Source organism: Egretta garzetta, unplaced genomic scaffold (genome assembly GCF_000687185.1).
Source record: "Egretta garzetta isolate BGI_Z169 unplaced genomic scaffold, ASM68718v1 scaffold260, whole genome shotgun sequence".
Classification (NCBI taxonomy): domain Eukaryota; kingdom Metazoa; phylum Chordata; class Aves; order Pelecaniformes; family Ardeidae; genus Egretta; species Egretta garzetta.
Window position 1 is genome coordinate 249,636 of NW_009258662.1, and position 19,513 is coordinate 269,148.

A 19,513-nucleotide genomic window follows, 5' to 3' on the forward strand; every position below is an offset into this window, starting at 1 on the left:
CTTATTCGTTCACAGCATAATACAGATGACAAAGGTGAAAGGTTTTGCCTTTACCTGAGCAAAGCTTAATGCAGCGTATGCCTGTCGATATCCAGTTTGTGATGTTCCCAGTGACATTCCCATTCTCTTATTTTAATAAAATTCAGAACTCTTCAGCCCCCTAGAGCAAAGTTTCAACTTCTTCCCTAAAGTGGTATCAAGCAGTGGGCGTGCGTTCAGCTTGGGTAGCACAGTCATATGGATTTGGATGGGTGTTAGGGAGAGATGTTAGGGTTTGATGTTGGACAGAAAACCAGAGATGAAGTTTTTTCAGGGAGATCTGGTTAGTGTTACGCCCAGATGAGTTTTTTGATGTTCAAGTCAACGTTCTGTGCTCCAGGTTTCACATCCCAGTTTTCTTGGGGCATTTTGGAGTTGGACTTCTTGTCTTTGCCTGTGCTTACCAGGAGGAGGAGATTTGGCCCAGGGGTCCAGGATTTGTTTCATTGAATGTTAGTTGTCTAAAAGTGACACATCTAACCTAGTTTGTTTCTAGCTGCTCCAGTTGCCTGTCTTGGGCACCCATTAAATGATTCCCCAGAAATGCTTGTTTCTCCCTGTTAATTATAAGGGCAGTTCAGTGTGGCTACACGTATCTAAAAGTCAAGTTGTTCCAATTCCGTGACGTTCATCTCGCCTCTGCTGAACAAGTCAGTTGGTAAAATCAAGCAGCTGGGGGGCGGGGGGAGGGAGTGGAAAGACCTTTTGCTGTCGGTTTATAAAAGCCAAAATCTCTTAGAAAAAATACCTGTAACTAAAACTTGATCCTGCAGTAGTGTCTGATGGTGAGCTGCCACATCTTGTGGGTCTGGGGTACTTCTGTTAAAAAAGGTGTCGCTGCCTTGAGTGCGAGCACTCCAGTTGAGATGACTGGGAATGGCTCTTTGCTGGCTTTGGACAGCACAGATTCAGGAAGCAATTCTGAACGTCCCGCTCAGCAGCCGATTTACCGAGTAACATGGACTAAAATCCTTCCTCTGCAAGGAAAACATAAAGCCAGAGAAGAAGACTCGTGCATTGCCAGCAACGAGCACTTGCTCAGCAGTTTGGTTTTCTGTTTGCGCTGTTTTGCTTGGATCTTGTTCTAGCTGCTTGTGCGTCTTTTAGTAGCGTTTTTTTTTTTTCTCCGGTCAAACCACTCCTTGCACTTGGGTCAAGTGAGGCTTTCGTGAACAGGTTTATTTTTCTTTCTGGCCTCAGGGGCAAACGTGAATGCTGCTAAACTTCATGAGACAGCCCTCCACCACGCAGCGAAAGTGAAAAACGTCGATCTGGTGGAGATGCTGATTGAATTTGGAGGAAACATCTACGCAAGGGACAACCGAGGAAAGAAGCCATCGGATTACACCTGGAGCAGCAGTCCCACAGCGAAGTGCTTTGAGTACTACGAAAGTAAGTGAGAGATGATCCCCTGCCCCAGGAATTCAGTGACTGCCAACTCCATTGCACCACATCATGATTCTCAGCCCACTTTGATTTGTGGATCCCTGATCATCTTCCTGTGAAGGTATAGAGTTCTTGGTGGCAAACGTGCGCCAGCGGGCTGTAGGCTAGCTCTGCTTAATTGTGGTTGAATGACAGCAGTAAGATGGTTCAAATCATGCCCCCACTGAATTCGGGTCCCTCTCATGTGTCAGCATCAGCGTTTACGCTTTAGTGCATTAAGTCAGGTCAAGGAAATCGCCCAGTTGAAAACTCATTTTATTTGGGGCAGGGAATGTGTTAAACTTAGCAGCATTGTCTCTCTGAGTTTGGAGGAGACATTTGTCTGAGGTTTGAGGATGGCTTCAAGTCAGTCTTCGTATTGGTTACCCTTAGAGGAGTAATTCACAGACCTTGCTAAGCATTTGCAGACTGCTGCTGCACTAGATCCTAAACATCAATGGTTTGGGTTGGAAGGAACCTTTAAAGACCATCTAGTCCAACCCCCCTGCCATGAGCAGGGACATCTTCAACTCAATCAGGTTGCTCAAAGCCTCGTCCAACCTGCGCTTGAACACTTCCAATGATGGGGCATTCACAACTTTTCTGGGCAACCTGTTCCAATGTCTCACCACCTCGTCATAAAAAAAACATTCTGTATAGAAGGAAAAATGTCTTTCTTTTAGAAGAATAAAATATTTTCTGGTTTTGCAATCCTTTGTGTGGTGAGCACCTTATAGCCCCTTGTCTGTCCGACTTCTCCCTGTAGTGGTTTCTTCTCCAAGTTATTCTCCTCCAAGTTATGGCCTCAAGTTGTGCCAGGGGAGGTTTAGTTTGGACATTAGGAAAAATTTCTTGCTCGAAAGGGTTGTCAAGCACTGGAAGGGGCTGCCCAGGGAAGGGGTCGAGTCCCCAGCCCTGGGGGGATTTAAAAGCTGGGCAGATGAGGTGCTTAGGGGCAGGGTTTAGTGGTGGGATTGCAGGGTTAGGGGAATGGTTGGGCTTGGTGATCTTAAAGGGCTTTTCCAACCTAAACCATTCTGTGATTCTAAGACTCTTTTCGTTGCTTTCTTTTCTTAGAGAGCAGTGAATTGTGCTGGTCTGGCTACAAGTGAGCTGGCTGAAGAGACTGAATCCTACATGCCCATAAATACTCCTTAGATCTCGCCAGAGTTTACTGCCCTCTCAACCCAGCTGTCAGAACTGCACATGGAGTTGCTTTTCAATGTAGACTGTTTTCACCAGACCGTGCTAGCTTTAATAGTAATTTTTTTTCCTTTTGATTTATATCATTAAATCTGGGACTAGAGCCAGGATGGATGCAGGTCTTGGAGGCTGGTGCTTGCAGAGGCTATGGGGGTAGGGATAGCAGCTTCTTAGGACTGACCACTTCCAGAGCAAATTGCCCAATTGTAACTCCGTGTCCATGCACGAGCGTTAACACCCGGTGTCAAGGCTGCCGGATACAGTTTGGGGGCTGTCTGGAAGGGGCTTGGGGAATTTTATTGGAGCTCTTGGCAAGGTTCTGGGCAAAAAGGGTTAGCACAATCCTTGGAGGGAGAAATGGAGTGGTAGAAAAGTGTTTGTAGTAGGTTTTGTTCCTACGTACAGTGTTGCTGAGGCTTAATGCAGCATCACTAAGGGAAATCTGAAAGTCTTGGATAGCCCCAGTGGATCAGAGCGGGTGATCTGTGGGCACTGTTGGCCTTGGGAGATGCAGGTGAGGCGAAGCGCACTGTGTCTGTGCTCACTGCTTCTGGTGGGATTTGCATCGGGATGAGCCTTGAGAAAGCACTCCCGTGGGTCTGCAGTGCCTTCCTTGGGCCTGGGTGCTGTGGGAGGCTGAGCGCTTGTAAGCAGAGCCAGGCTCGTGATCATGCTGGGGGACGAGGGGACAGAGCGTACCCTCAGCAAGTTCGCTGATGACACAAAACTGGGAGGAGTGGCTGATACGCTGGAAGGCTGTGCTGCCATTCAGTGGGACCTGGACAGGCTGGAGAGTTGGGCGCAGAGGAACCTGATGGAGTTCAACAAGGGCAAGTGTTGGGTGCTGCCCCTGGGGAGGTTGAACCCCATGCACCAGTACACTCTGGGGGTGACCAGCTCTGCCAAGAGGGATCTGGGGGTCCTGGGGGCTGACAAGCTGACCATGAGCCAGCAGGGTGCCCTGGTGGCCAAGAAGGCCAATGGTATCCTGGGGTGCATCAAAAGGAGCGTGGCCAGCAGGGCGAGGGAGGTTCTCCTCCCCCTCTGTCTGCCCTGGTGAGACCCCACCTGGAGCACTGGGTCCAGTTCTGGGCTCCCCAGTTCAAGGAAGATGAGGAACTCCTAGAAAGAGTCCAGAGGAGAGCAACTAGGATGATAAAGGGACTGGAGCATCTCCCCTAGGAGGGAGGCTGATGGAGCTGGGCTTGTTTAGCCTGAAGAAGAGAAGGCTGAGAGGGGATCTCATCAACACGTACAAATATCTCAAGGGTGGATGTCATGAGGACGGAGCCAGACTCTTTGCAGTGGTGCTCAGCACCAGGACAAGGGGCCATGGGCACAAACTGAGACATAAGAGGTTTCAGTTGAATATGAGGAAGAACTTGTTGACTTTGAGGGTGATGGAGCCCTGGCACAGGCTGCCCCGGGAGGGTGGTGGAGTCTCCTCCTCTGGAGATCTTCAAAGCCTGCCTGGATGAAGTCCTGTGTAACATGCTCTAGGTGACCCTGCTTGAGCAGGGGGGTTGGACTGGATGATCTCCCGAGGTCCCTTCCAATCGTCGCGATTCTGTGATTCTGTGATCACCCTCCTGGGAGGTCTGTGCTCTGTGGGGAGGTCAGCCGTCCGCTGAGCTGCAGCCCTGACTTTGGATCCTCTTTTTCTCATTTTAGAAACGCCTCTGAGTTTGTCGCAGCTTTGCAGAGTTACAGTGAGGAAAGCCGCCGGGCAGCGAGCGCTGGAGAAGATTGCCAAGCTAAATATTCCTCCGCGAATTATCCAGTACCTGTCCTACAACTGACGGGCGAAGGTGACCGGGAAGGACGGTACCTATAGCTCCCACAGTATGAGTTACCCGTCTCTTTCTCTTCTACCTCCCCCCAAGAAATTAATTTTAATTTAAGCAAACTGGTGTAAATAGTATTTATGAGGCAACACTTCCTCTTCTCCGTGGGCAAAGACAGGCTCAGGCAACGTGTAGCACTGGCTTCAAGCTGTAACCTGTCCTGGGGTGATCTGTTGGATTGTCACTGTGTTCAAGGCTGTAGCCCTCGCTCTTTGAGCGGGATTAATCTTGTCTAATTTTACCTGTCTCTAGTCTAAAGGCATCTCTGTATGATCTAGCCAGGCTTCCTTTGCAGTCAGTGAAGAGACAGAGATACTTCTGGAGCATGATTCATCTGTCCCGTTTTAGATGCCCGTGCTGGGATGATACAGTGTGCCTCGGGAGCGCCTGTCTCCGCTGACTGCAAAGGGATTTAGCGGTGATACCCTCGGATACGGACGTCTTGTGTTTCTGCAGTGGGGGCGCTGGATCCCACCTCTGAGTTAATAACTCAAGTGACAGCTGCCTAACGCCAAGGGACGAGGCTCGAGAGACCTGCGCGCTCTAGCTGGAGGCAAATTAAGTCCCCAGCAAGCTCAGGACTAATTAGAGGCACTGCAACTGGTTACTGACTTTCCATGAACTTCAGTGGGCTTTGGCTCAACACCAGCAGTGAGGACAAAGTGCAGGGTTGACTTTGCCCATGCTTCTTCCTCGCTGAAGGTGAGCCAGCGCTTAGGTAGTGTTCCTCTAGGGTATCACCATATCTAATTTTGAAGCCCAAGCAGGAAGCAGGTCTCTTTGCACATCCAAGGATTCTTCCCTCCAGATTGCTGGTCCCAAAGAATATTTCTCCACTTGCTCTGGGCCGTTATGGCCACTCTCTTGGTTTTATGTGCAATAAGTGGCAGAGCTGCTGCCTGGTGGTCCTTGAAGTACAGCGAGGCCATGTCCCTTGTGTAGTGGCAGATCCCTGTGGTGTATACCCACACGTGAAAGGCAACAGGAGGGCAGGGCTCTGCCTTGGATCTTGAGATTTTTATTTTTATTTTTCCCCCTCTGAGTTTTCTCTCTCCATGCTGGAGCCTCTCCAGAGGTCAGCAGTGGGAGCCAGCCCTGCGCCGTGCGCCGCTAAATGTTGCGCTCAAATCCTTTGGCTTCAGCAGGCGCGACTGCAGCTTTGTCCTTCGGTGATTTAAACCCTCAGGGTGAGATTTGTATGAGCAAAATTGTCGTCTGCCTTCCAGGTGAGACGTTACGTGTTGCCTGAAGGCAGTAACCTACAGGATTCGTGGTACTAAGGGAACGGAGCTCCCTGATGACACCAGGGCAAGGCTTAGCACTGTGATGAGGACAAATTCCTCCTCTGAATGACAGCAAGTGTTACGCAATCCGCTGTCTTAACGTGGCATCGAGCTAACCCGGGGCTCTCAACATCCTTCAGGCTGTGAACTAACGCGTGAGAGCAAACGCTCGCCAGCAGGATGGGGCGCAACCTCGTGAGGGAGGGGGAAATAGCACAAGCACAGAGTTAAAGAGCTGGGGTGGAACTAAATGCACTTTAATGGTGACCAGCAAATCACTTCGTTTTTTTAATTTTTTGGCTAGGTTCATTCTCCCCACCCCCTTTTGTTGGGTTTTGGTTTGGTTTTTTTTTTTTGTTCTGTGCGGTATCATACAGAATAGGACTGCTCTGTGGGGGATTGTCTGTTTATAATTCTGATTTTTGTGTTTCATGTTTCAGAAATGTGAAATTCCCAAGAAGCTCAGGGAAGCCCTAGAGATGTTTAGTGTGGGATTTGTCCCTGTGATTGATAGGATAAAGGTTTTGTTTTGTATCTTTCAAGAAAAGCTTCCTCTGCCCAGCGTGCGTGTCCTTACAGATAAATATGCGTTAGGAAAGCGCACCTTTTGGTGATCTGGGGTGAAAACCTTCCGTCTTGGTTCAAATTCAAATCTCTTGTTAGGTTGCTTTTTTAACATTGCCTAAGCTGGTGAAATAATGAAATGGTAAAGTCCAAGTTTCCAATGTAAAAACAAAAGAGTCCGCGAACAACTGAGAATAAAATTACAAGTTCCTATTTATGTTGTCTTTATTTTTTTTCCTCTCTTTTAAGTCACCTTTCTGGTAGGTTCTAAAGTTTGATTATTTTTTTTTTTTTTTAATTTCTTTTAAGAGGCCCTGCTGATCAATGCATGCATCCAGGAAGGACTTACCAAGAGAGCTCAGCACCTCTTACTTGGTGGCAAGGGTCAGACTCGTTCAGTAGCAGTTTTCTTAATAAATTTGCTTCTTCCGGCTGCGTCTGGAGGGAGAGGTGTTCCAGGAAAGTCCTTTGAGAGCCAACGAGCTAGAAAACAACACCCGAGTCATTCCCCAGCGTGCCCTGGTACTGAGGCAGGTGGCCGGATCACGCCGCGGCTCTTTATGACCCGACGGGTGTTTACTTGTGCATTTCTCGGTTTCTAAACTGCAAGTGAAAATGGAGATTTGAGATTCTTTTTAATCTTTTATCCAACCTGTCAGACCCTCAGTTCTTTTAATCCTGCAGGGGTTTCTCAGCTGGTTGTGAAGCATCGTCTGAGTTACTGTGATTTACAGCTCGGAGTAAAGGCAAGGTAGGTGCCAAATTAAACCGATGGCGATGTTTTGGCTTCCCTTAATATCTCAGACTGTAACTTTTGTGGCAGTTAACAGTTATTGCCCAAGTAGCGGCATCACCCTGTAGTCTGGATAGCTGGGAATCTCTGCAGCCATCCCAGCTGAAGATGAAAATTAGAAGCTTTGGAGATAACGTTGCCCTAACCAGGGCTGGGGGCTATGCTGGGGGTCAGATTTGGATAATGGTCTCCCCTCTCCTGGTGAATTGCTGAGGGTACCTCCACTTACTAATACAAGAGGACATCGGAAAGCCTTCCCCAGCACTCCGCTTCTGCAAACCCATCGCGCTGTGTTGCCCTGCTTGACGTGAGCCACAGAAGCGGACGGCTCAGGATCCCCCTCAAGACATCCCAGAGGCCGTGGAGGCGCTGTTCTGTATCTCACTAAGCTGTACCCGTCTCTCCTTGCACCATCGCATCGCAGGGATGGGTTGGGAAAGGCAGTTGTGGCTGCCCCCAAGAGATTTCTCCTCCAGTTTTGTTCCTTACATGTATAAGAAAGAAGGTCTTGAGGTCTCACTTACCTGCTGGAAGTTTTATGCATCTCGCCTGGGCGATGTACCCTCTGGCCATGTAGGGTTGACTTCTCTCAGTTGTGGGTTAAAAAACTTGGGAGATCCCAAACACCCACTTCATGCTTAGTTTACAGGAACCGGGTGCCTTTGCTGGTTCAGTGGCAGTGGGTTTGCAAAGAGTTTGGGGGTTGTCGGGAATGAAAGAGACTGTCTAAATCCCCGGTATTAAGCGAAACTCCTCAGCTGACTCCGCTTGGGTTACACCCTTTGCTTTATTTTTATGTCAGGTTCTGGCTATTATTTGACTTCGTTCACCCTTTAATTCAAATGTCAAATCAGGGCATGAATCCAATGCAAACAAACCCAAACCCACCAGGCCAGTCCTGCTTTCACCCATCCCCTTCCTGCGCTCCCCAAACTGCAAACCCAGTTGAGCATTTTGAGCCACCTCCCCTCTCCTGTGGGTTTCTCCACCAGCTTTGCTACGGGTCCAGCAGCACGGGGAGTGGTCTGAAATAACCCTGCTGCTTCAGGGAAGCCCAGGTGAGAAAATGGCTTTGCTTTCATCCATGAAAATCATCTTTTGGACAGTCAGCCTTGCTCCTGGGCGCTGCCGGTTGCTGCTGGCTGTGCTTCTTAAGGTTGGTTCACGAGCGGGGAGCTTGAGCGTAGCAGCTTTTCTCCAACTATGTGAAGTTTGTCCAGAAAAAACAAGGTGTGACTGAAGCTGATGCCTTGAAAGAAAGCCTCATGGCACTGAAGAATTAACTCCTTCTAATGTCATGTGGCTGTTGCTTTCCCCGGACAAGGCGGAGAGGAGCCACCCTTCCCCTCCGTGCATGAAGGAAGGATTTGTGCTGTTGATTGCAGCTCCCCAAGTCTTGGTGTAAAGAAACGGTGGTGAAGTGAAGACATCAGACACAAACAGGGTTGTTGTTGGTTGGTTTGTTTTTTTTTTTTGATGTCTTCAGGGGACTTTGTCCAAGAGCGCAAACCCCAAGAGCTGCCTTAACCTTGGCATCAGCAAAGAAAGACCTCAGTGTCCTCTGGAAAGTGGCATCTGAAGATGAGTAATGCAGTGGTTGCATCACATTTAGGGCAAGCGTGAGCATGAAGTCTCTGTTCTACCTCTCGATTTCAAAAAAAGCAAGAACCCAAACGCTGAAGACCTTGAGTGTTTACCTGAGCTTTCACACTGTTCATCGGTTCCCTCTTCGGGGGAACGAGCGATCTTGCAGGCACTCGCAAGAAGATGGCGCCTGTCCCACACGCTTGAGTGGGCGCCGGTGTAAAATGGGTTGGGGGGGTCTTTGCTGACTTGAGGCCCAGCCTTGGGCGGCTCGGAGGCTGGTGAATGTCCTGTTCCCTGGCCTGCGGACGGCTGGAGCACGGATTGTTTTGAAATCGGGGGGTTTTAAGGCCAAGGTTGTTCTTTTCAAACTTAAAGCCAGCACCTAAATCCGTAGCAAGGTAGCAAAGCATAAGGGAGGAAAAAAAACCCCAAACCCCAACCTACTGATTTCTTAGGACCTCTGGAAACCTTGACTACGCCTACGTGGCACCTTTAGGTTTGCCTGTGCTGTTAGCTAACCCTGGGCTCTCCTCCCTGCATGCTACTGTGGACAAAGACCTCATGTGTTCCACAAAAAAAACCCCAAACCCAAACCAAATCACTTTTTCACCTAAAAGCGTAGATGCAGCTTGTGCTTTGGTAGGTGCCCTGTAACTGTGATACCCCAATGCTTCTCTGGGCTTAGGTGCTGAGACACCGGGCTCAGAAAGCGTTGATGGAAAGAGCACAGCACGCTCCGAAGATGCTGTTTGTATTTGCACCTCATTGTCTGATTTTTAATGGTTCCTAGCACACCGCGGCAGTGAGATTTGGGCAGGTGTGGACATGCTGGAGTGTTGTTCATGATTAAAACTTGCTCGGAAAGGTTTCATCTGTGCCCAGCTGTGTTTCTTCCGTAGGGGGTTGTGGTCGGGGTGTGGGGTCTGTGTGGGAGCCCTGCCAGCTCCTCTTGCTTTGTCAGCCTCATCCCTAATTGCATCGAGGCTGCGGGCAGGCAGCGCGTCAGCCCGTGGCTTTACGGACCTGTGCAACCAGCTGAAATTACCCTCCCGAGGATGAACCAGCCCAGCTCTGCTGGCGGGATGGCCACGTCCAAAGACAATGGCTCAATGTCCAAGTGGAAACAAGAACAAGATGTGTCCCTCAAGGGTCTGTACCGGGACCAAGACTCCATAATGTCTTCTTCAATGGCATAGCAGGATGGACTTTGCAGAGGACGCCAGGCTGAGTGGTGCGGTTGATTTGCTAGAGGGCAGAGCTGCCGTCATACAATCACAGAATTGTGTAGGTTGGGAAAGACCTTTGAGATCATCAAGCCCAATTGTTCCCCTAACCCTGCCATCCCACCACTAAACCATGTCCCTAAGCACCTCGTCTGCCCGGCTTTTAAATCCCCCCAGGGATGGGGACTCGACCCCTTCCCTGGGCAGCCCCTTCCAGTGCCTGACAGCCCTTTCGGGGAAGAAATTTTTCCTCATGTCCAACCTAAACCTGCCCTGGTGCAACTTCAGAGGTCCAGAGGGACCGTGACAGGTTTAAGGAGTGGGTCCCATGCAAACCTCACGAAGTTCCACAAGGCCAAGTGCCAGGTCCTGCACCTGGGCCAATCCCCAGCACTGATAGAGATGACTGGGAGGAGCCCTGCGGAGAAGGACTTGGGGATGCTGGTGGATGAAAAACTGGACATGAGCCGGCAATGTGCGCTGGCAGCCCAGCAAGCCAACCCTACCCTGGGCTGCATCCAAAGCAGCATGGCCTGCAGGGTGAGGGAGGGGATTGTGCCCCTCTGCTCTGCTCTGGGGAGACCTCCCCTGGAGCCCTGCGTCCAGCTCAGGAGCCCTCAGCACCAGGAGGACATGGACCTGTTGGAGCGGGGCCAGAGGAGGGCTACTAAAATGCTCCGAGGGCTGGAGCCCCTCTGCTATGGGGCCAGGCTGGGAGGGTTGGGGGTGTTCAGCCTGGAGAAGAGAAGGCTGCGGGCAGAGCTGAGTGCGGCCTTTCAATATGTAAAGGGGCTTGTAAGTAAAATGGAGAGAGACTTTTTACCAGGGCCTGTAGTTGACAGGAGAAGGGGCAACGGTTTTAAACTGGGCGAGGGTAGGTTTGGTTTGGACATAAGGAAGAAATGTTTTATGCCAAGGGTGGTTGGACACTGGAACAGGTTGCCCAGAGAAGTTGTGGATGCCCCATCATTGGAAGTGATCAAGGTCAGGTTGGAGGGGGCTTTGAGCAACCTGATCAAGTTGGAGATGTCCCTGCCCATGGCAGGGGTGGGGTTGGACTGGATGGTCCTTAAGATCCCTTCCAACCCAAACCATTCTGTGATTTTATGGTTCTGTAAAACCAGGCTTGTTTGGACAGCGGTCACAGGCTTTAAGGGACACGCTGGCGGAGATTTTGAGAGGACACTGAAATGATGAAAAAACAACCCCCACCATGCACACACACCCCCCCAGGTTTTAGTCCTGGTTTCCCAGGGATGCTGCCCACATCTTGTTGAAACCTGGGGAGGAAGGCTGGTCCTGGGGAAACCTCTTCCCCCTGAGCTGGGGGAAATCCTGAGTCCTGGAAGAAAACGGAGGCTGGAAACACCATCCCGAAGAAATTGAGAAGAAGGTGATGGTGGCTGGGGACAAAGGGACAGTCCCTCTCTTCCCTAAGAGATGTGTTCCGGCCAACCTGCTCACCAGGTCCTTCTCATGGACTGGAGGAGCCAGTCAGGGGCAAGGGAAAAGGTGCCTGTGGGTTTTTGGGAAGGTGGGTTTTTTTTGGGGGGGGGAATCAGCACCGATTTGTGACAGGAGTGTGAAAAAGCTTCAAAATCTGCAGCTTTTGTTGCAGCTGGGGTTGCGGAGAGCCTCTTCCCCCGGCGGTGCCGCTTGGCGGTGCTGCTCCCCCCAGCAAGAGCAGCAAAACCTCCCCGGGGAGTGGGAAATATTTAACCGGCTGGGTCTGTACCAGCCATATTTTCACGGGAGAAAGACAAATCCTGGAAAAGCTTTGAAAATCTGCTCCCCGAAACAAGCCCGGGCGGCTTTCCGTGGGTGGGCAGCAAAGGCATCGCGGGTCCCCCCCTCAAGCCAAGTTGCTCTTTTATTCCAGCAAAACTCTTAAATCTGCAAACATGGGCCCCATTTCACCTGTATTTGGGTTGTGGTTTTTTTTTTTCCCCCCTTTATCCTGGGTAAAAATGAGCAGCAACAACAACTCACCTCCGGAGGACTCAATTCCTACCTCCGGGCTTCAGTTCTCTGCAGCACAAAAAGCTTTTTCGCATTCCCCAGATCTGTCAGTAATAGAATTCCCGCTGATCTTGGCTCGGGAAAGTGTGCGTTTTTAAGGAGAAAAATGGGAATTGTGGGGAAGTTGTGCAAACCCAGCCTGGCTGGGGGGAGACGGGGAGCGCGGGGCAGGTTGTGCCTCCCTGGATGGGATGAAAATAGGGCAAAAAATGGGGATGGAGGGACTGCAAAGCAGTTATTTCTTTGGTTTGGCTTTGCCTGGGCTCACTTTTTTTGGGAATCTCTTCTTGCAAGGCCTGATTTGGGGCTAGTATGGACCAAAGTGGGAAATCACATTTTGGGTTTTTTTTAAGCTATAATGAAGGGAAGGCGCTGGGCTCCAAAGCTGAAGAGCTGGGGGTAGGGGGTTTTTTTATTATTCTTTGTTTCCCTCTGGGGGGGGGGTGATTTATAGAGCTACAGCACCTTCCTCCTGCCTATCCCGGGGGACAAAAGAGGGAAAAGGTCCCAAAATCTCCTCCCACTGGGATACAGTGGGCTGTGGTTACGTGGGGCTGCCGGCACGCCGGCGAGCGGGGCCGCGTGCGTGGTGGCTGAGGTCATGGTGCTATTAATTTCCCGGCTCCGGCGCTGCAGGGATGGAAAATGAAGCAGCTCCGATTGCGCCCGCTGCAGTTTTAACCCCTGCGGGGCTGGCTGACGTTTTGGGTGGAGGGAACCAAATCCCACGGTGCCAACGATAGACTACATCTCTTGAAGGTTGATGGCCACCACCTTGGCCACCCTGCAGCTGCTGCAGGTCCTCATCTGGCTCCTGGGGGGCTCAGGGTCCCTTGAGATGTCCGGGAAACCCTCCTGGCGCCTGCAAAGCCCTTGTCCAATTTAATCCCTCACCAGCCGGCCGGGCTGGAGCCACATCTGCCCACACCGCGATGCTGGAAACCCGGCCATCGCTGAGCGCCCGGGGGGCTGGCGGCTGGTTGCATTTCATGCTCGAAAAGCCCCCGAGGCTGAGACCTGGGGGCTTATTTTGGTAACTTGAACTTGGGAAACCCCTCGGCCGTGGAAGGAGGGGAGAGGAGCCTTGTGAAATGTGGTGGCAGCTGGGGGGTCCCGGCGTCCCTGCCAGGAGCCCCAAGCGTCTTCACAAAATCCCCTTGGGGCTTTGCGTAGAGCCTTGGGAACGCTGGGAAGCGAGATGGGGGTGCTGGGGAGGTGCCCCCCCTCCTTGCAGCGGGGCACAGGGCATTAGAGCAGGCCTGAGGCTGCTCTCGGCTCATCTCATGCCTCGACAAATTACCCGTCACTTGCAGAGCATGAGGGCCCCTGTCCTGGGCCCCTCTCCTGGTCACACTTGTTCCCATCTCTGGGTTGTTCTGGTCCCCTCTTCTTGTCCCACTTGTCTCCTGTTCCCACTTATCCCCAGCCCAAAGGCTTGTCCTTGTCTCCTCATCCCACTTGTCCTTGTCCCCTGGTCCCACTGGTCCCTTCTCCTGGTCCAACTTGTCTCCATCTCTTGGTCCCACTTGAATCCTGGTCCCTTCTGGTTCCACTTGTCCCCATCTCCTGGTCCCATTTGTTCCATCTTTTGGTTACATTTTCCCCCTCTCCTCATTCTTCTTGTGCCCAACTCCTGGTCCCACTGGTCCCCTCTCTTGGTCAAGCTTGTCCCCAGCTCTTGGTCTCATTTATTTCCCTCTCCTGGCACCATTTGTCCCCTCTCCTTCTCCCACTCATCCCCATCTCCCTGTCCCACTTGGGCCCTCTCCTTATCCCACTTGTCCCCTCCCCTGGCCCTGCCCTCAAGGCAGCTTTGGTGCAGACCCAGCAGGATTCAGCACAGGCTTTTGGGGCCGGAGCCTTTCCCCACCGGGGGAAGCCCAACGCAGCCACCCAAGCCCCATGACCGAATGCCCTGGCAAGCGTAGCCAAGAGGATAATGCAATTTTGGCCTGGCTGTGAGCTGAGACTGGGGAAACTCGTGCCATGCAAAGCTGCCCAGTGTCTCGGATGCTTTTGGGCATCTGCATTGCAGTGGTACCCAGACTCTGATGCAGGGTGAGGGGGCTAATGCCAAAAAAAAGGGAGTAAAATCAACCTCTCTGATCCCAAAATCAGACATTTTGCCCCAAAGCAGCTCCCCACCTGGTTCAGCCTCGGGCTTGGTGCTGGATCTGGCCCCAAATTGTTCCGTTTGGCATCGTCCTGGCCATCCCCGGGCACCGTGGGGCCCATCCTGCCCCGTACCCGATGCCTGGTCGCAGAGCAATTTGTGGTTCTTTTTTTTTTTTTAATTTCTCCCCCATACAGTGATTTCTCCTTTCACAAATAACCCGAAAGTGGAAAACGGGCAAGAAAAAGCATTTTAGAATAGGTTAAAAAACACCTCTGAGAAATGAAAGAGTTTTCCACCAAACTAAATATTGCAGAGACATATTTGCAAAGGGGTTTTGCAGGGTGTTTTTTGGGGGGGGTTGTTTAGTTATTTATTCCCCTATGCAGAACCTGGGTTGCTGTAACCCAACCGAGCTCACCCCTGCAGCATCCCCTAACCCCTCGCCCCACCGACCCCGATCAACATCCCTGTGAAAAAAAAAATAATCCCTTTTTCCTCACTTTTTTATGGCAGGCGGGGGGGGGGGGGGCCCCCCCCTTCGCGCCGTGGGCAATACGTCATGTTTGCTTAAGAGCAGAGTTATTGCCGGGGAGGAGGCAGGGAGCTGCGGCCCCGGGGGCTGCAGGAAGGGGGAAAAAATGGGGGGAATTGGGGAAAAAAATCCTGCCCTTCTTTCCAACGTCCTTTGGGAGGGCTCAGAAAAGCTCCTTGGTCCCTCCTGTCTTGGGGGTGGGGGTGTGTGTGTGTCTCAGTGTTGTTTCCCCAATGTTTAATTAATTTGTTTTTAAAGCCCAGTTGTTGAAATGTTATTAGAATGTCTCATTTGGCTGAAAAAAAAGGGAATGGGGAGAATTTGTGACTGATTCAGCAGAAGCATCTCCGGTCCCCCCACAGTGGGTGATGCTGGGGGGTGGGGTGGGGTTCATGAGCTGCTTTTCTCCTAAAAAGTATCATTTTAGAGATGAACTGTGTCCAGGTGAAGCAGAACCGTGAGCAGGGAAAGGGGAGCGATGGGGGTTATGGTTGGGCCGGAGCCCTTGGTGTCTTTTTTGCTGGAAAAGGCTGGAGGAAGATATATGGAAAGGTGGCAGAAGATTGTTTGCCAGTGGTGGAGGTGGGATCAGCTGCTACAGTCTGGATCCAGGAGATCCACCCAAGTCTCATCCCAAGGGATCCTCCACGCCCCATCCTGCAGGATCCTCTGTGTCCTGTTCCAGGTGATCCCCATGTCCCATCCTAGATGAACCCCCAGGTCCCACCCCAGGTTGATTCCTCCATAATCCATTCTAAGTAATCCCTCATCTGCCACCCCATGTGCCCCCCCTTCAGGTCCCATTTTAGATGATCTCCCAGAACCCATCCTAGATGATCACCTGGTCCCATCCAGGTCTAATTTCTCTGAGGATCCTCCAAGCCCGGTCCTAGGTCATCCCCAGTGTGCCATCCCTGGTGACCCCCTCCCAGGTCCCCTCTTAGATGATCCCCCCCAGGTCTTATTTCAAGGGATCTCCCAGGACTCATCTGAGATAATCCCTCAAGCCCCATCCTAGATCCCTCAAGCCCCATCCTAGATGGTTCCCCATGTCACATCCCAGGTGACCCTCCTCCAGGTCCCCTCCTAGCTGATCCCCCAGGTCTTTTCCCAAGGGATCCCCCAGGTCCTAGCCTAGATGATCCCCCAGGACACATCCCAGTTGACCCCTACCTCAGGTCCCATCCTGCAGTCTCCATCCTCAGGTGACTGTGGATCATCCTGACCAGGTTTTAGGGTGGAAACGGCCAGGCTCTCCCTTGGCACCCTATGCCCCCACCCTTTTTTTTCCACCTCCCAGGTACCAAGTGCATCTCCTGTGCCAGCTCAATTACTTTAATCATTAACCAAGGCCCGACCCAAACCACCCTGTGAGTCAGGGATCTGCCCCGTGTGGCGGGAGGCACTGTGCAAGCTCCGGGATGGATTCTGCACGCCCTGTCCACTCCTTCCCCTCCGGTGGAGCAATTAGGGCCTGGAAAGCTGGATTTGGGAAGCAAAATCCCTTCCCTTGGCAATGCTGAAGCAAACAGGACCCTCCCGTCCATCCATCCCGAGCGACGCTGGCGCAAACCTTCCCACCACGCTCCCGAGCATCAAACTGGGGGAGAAACGGGCAAACGTCTCCGGTGCAAAAGCACCAATAAACTTTCTTCTCTGGGCTGGTGCCACCGATGACGGGGCTGGTGTTTCTGGCCAGGGTCCAGCCTCCCGTTAAAGAGCATCGTTAAAAAAAACCCAGCTCAGGATGGATAAGTGGTGTGACAAAACCACAGTGGTAATTAAACAACCCCAGAATAGAAGGAGAAAAGGACAAGCCTAAAAATACAGGGTGTAGTTTTGCCTCTGAAACACAGCATTAATAAATAATCACGTTTTCGGGAAGGTCTAATTTTGGCGGCTCGGGTACAATCGCCTGATGCGACGCCTTTGTTTGTCTCGATTTTGCTGGATTTGGGGCTTTTTTTTTTTTGGCCCTGTTCTTGTCCCCTGCAGAGCTGCAGGCAGGTAGGGCGTGCGAGCAAGAGGGCAGCATGTGGTAAAGGCGCTGGGTGCTGCGCTGGGTGCTGAGCTGGGTGCTGTGCCTGGGGTGGAGCGAGCGTGGGCGTGCTCAGCTCCGCCGGCTGGCGTGTAGGCACCTGCTTGTTTTTCCCAGCGTTGGGAAAACAGCCGGGATTGCCAAAGATCCCGGCCCCAGGGATAAGGCTGGAGGTGGCGGGGGGATGAGGTCCTTCGTGGCAGCTTGAACATCCCCGGGGCTGCGATGTCCCCTGCGAAACAGCTCTGCCCCGCTCACGCCGCCTCCCCGTTTGCTCATTAGTGCCTGAGCATTAATAAGACTCATTAAAATGAATTCTCCTTCATACCCCTCCGCGTAGGGAATCACCGGGGCGGGAGGGCTGATGCAATTGGGTTTCACCCTCTTTGTGGGGAAACTGAGTCATGGGGAGCATGACGGGTTGGATTACAGCCAGGAAAGGTGTATCCTGCTCTGCTTATCTTTGGGATGGGGATTAGGACTAAATCCAGCTGCCAGCTCTCCTCTTAGCTCGGGGGGGGGGAAGGGAGAAAGGGGCCCCCAACTCCCTGGGCGTGCAGACAGCAGCTCCCCAAAAGCGATAGGGAATTGGAGTGGGGATGGCCACAACCCAGGGGACTGCAGCTGGAGGGTGCCCAGCACCCATGAGGGAAAAAGGATGGGGGTGGAGGAGGATGGGGGGTGATGCAGGGCTTGATCCTGGCTGAGATGCCCTGACATCTGTGATTTCGGGGGGGGTTGGGTTTTAGCAGGGACCCCGAGGAGAAGCCCAAGGAAGCACTGGCAGCCAGCAGGACACGGGGGACACACACATTTCTTTATTGGACTCGGCGCGGTGCCAGGGGACACGCGGTGGCCACTGGCACCTCTATGGACATGAGGGGTGCACCTTGTGGGGGGGGAGTGGGGGGAGACATCTCCCCCCCCCCCCGTGTCCATCCGCACCCTGAGCCCCATCCTGCCAGGTGGGACGCCCGCATCCAACACAGACGCTGGCTGGTGACGCTCCGGCTGGGATAAATGAGGATTTTCCAGCCCAGGATGGTGGAGAGAAGTTGGTAGGGGATGGAGGGGCTGGGGGACCACCGTGACCTCTGTTCCCTATGAAGAAATTAAGGAAAAATTAAAAAAAGCACCATGAACATTGATTTTTCCAACCACCAGCAAGAGTTGCAGGGCAGGAGGTGGGCAGGAGGGGTGATACGCAAGATTTGGGGTGGCCGTTGCAATGGGTGGGGTGGACCCCCTTGGTCTGGGGCTTTCCATGGACATGGGCTTGGGCGCGAAGCCGCATCCCAGCGAGTTACCTGTGGGATGGGATTGAAGGTGGTGGTGGTGAGGGGATCACTTCTCCGTCATCATCCTCACGAACTCCTCGTAGTTGACCTGCCCGTCGTTGTTGCAGTCGGCCTCCTTGATCATCCCTCATCTTCCTCGCCATCAGCGAGAGGAACTCGGGGAAGTCGACGGTGCCGCTGCCGCCGGCATCCAGCCCCCCCACCATGTCCTGCAGCTCCGCTTCAGTGGGGTTTTGCCCCAGCGAGCGCATGACGGTGCCCAACTCCTTTGTGGTGATACAACCGTCTCCATCCCGGTCGAAAAGGGAAAAAGCCTCCTTGAATTCGGCGATCTGCTCCTCCGACAGCCGCTCGGCCATGGTGCTCCCCGCTCGCACGCGGCTCTGCCCCGGCACGCCACGGCGCCGGCGGGGAGGCGTGGAGCGGGCAGACGAGTTTCGGGGTGCTGGAGAAGAAGGGTGATCGCCAGCCCCCTTGGGCCACCCCGTCTGCCCTCCCGCTTGCTCTGCCGGTGGCGTTTCATGGGGCGGCTCCTAACGAACCCCCTAATTAAGGGATTTGCGCTGTGGCTTGCAGCAAAGCGGTGGTTTCGGGGAGAGGCTGGCTGCTGGCAGAAGCGGGGGTGATACACACTGGTTTGGGCTATTTTAAGGCAATTTTGGTGGGGATTGGAGCTGCGCAAAGGCCTCCCGCCCTGTGTGTGTGGGGGGGTGTGGTTTGAGAGGGGTCCCCCAGGCTCCCCAGCCCCACGGCCACCACGGTGATGCTGGCAGGGCTTCAAACCTGCTGAGGGAGGGTTCCTTCGTGCAGGTCCAGGCAGAGCCCGGCTGCCCAAAGCTGATGTGCTCTGTGCTGACAGAGACCTGAATCAGCCGTGACGCCTCTTCTGGGGTCCCTGAGAGGGGCCCCACGGCCCCCAGGGCAGCTGACGTGGTGGTGGTGCGTCAGGTGAGCGGAGTCATGGGTCCTGCCCTGGTTAGTCAGGGGTTAAGCCCGGGGCTGAGTGAGGGATAACCACCTTGTAATGGCCTGCATTTGTTTTTACTCATCTCTTACAGCAGGGTTCAGAGCCAAATGGCAATGAGGGCTGTTTCTCTGTCCGTCTGTCCATCCATCCTACCATCCATCTATTCTCACTACATCCCACCCATCCACCCCCCCATGTATCTACCCAGCTGCCCATCCTCCCAGCCACCCACCTGTGTGTCCATCTAGCCACCCTACCACATTATCATCCCTCCCTCCCACCACCCACCCATCCATCCCTGTGTGCAGCCATCCACCCAACGACATTGTCAGCCATCTGTCTGTCCACCCATCCAACCAGTCAACTATCCATCCGTCCCTCCTCCAACCATTCGTCCACGCATCTGGCCATCCATCCATGCATTCCCATTCCTATCCATCTATCTGTCCCTCATAGAATCACGGAATTGTAGAATCATTTGGTTGGAAAAGACCTTTAAGGTCATCAAGTCCAACCACTCCCCTACCCCTGCCATCCCACCCCCAAACCCTGGCCCTCAGCACCGCCTCTGCCCGGCTGTTA

At 52.8% G+C, this 19,513-nt stretch overlaps 2 protein-coding genes across 2 annotated transcripts in view; one reads left to right on the top strand and one right to left on the bottom strand.

Annotated features, from left to right (window-relative positions):
* Window positions 1–6,549, top strand: part of ASB13 (ankyrin repeat and SOCS box containing 13) — a gene marked incomplete at its 5' end in the record, with an annotated part of 11,388 nt that extends 4,839 nt beyond the window's left edge. The window contains 3 exons of the mRNA XM_035903877.1: window positions 1,240–1,435; window positions 4,339–4,491; window positions 4,860–6,549. Of these exons, the coding sequence (XP_035759770.1) occupies window positions 1,240–1,435; window positions 4,339–4,491; window positions 4,860–4,911 (401 nt within the window). The remainder of the gene's footprint in view (window positions 1–1,239; window positions 1,436–4,338; window positions 4,492–4,859) is intronic.
* An 11,461-nt stretch (window positions 6,550–18,010) lies between these two features.
* Window positions 18,011–18,323, bottom strand: LOC104134827 (calmodulin, striated muscle-like). The gene is given in 2 exon segments (XM_009648411.2): window positions 18,011–18,086; window positions 18,088–18,323. Coding segments are annotated over 2 exon segments (312 nt in total).
* Window positions 18,324–19,513: the final 1,190 nt, after the last annotated feature.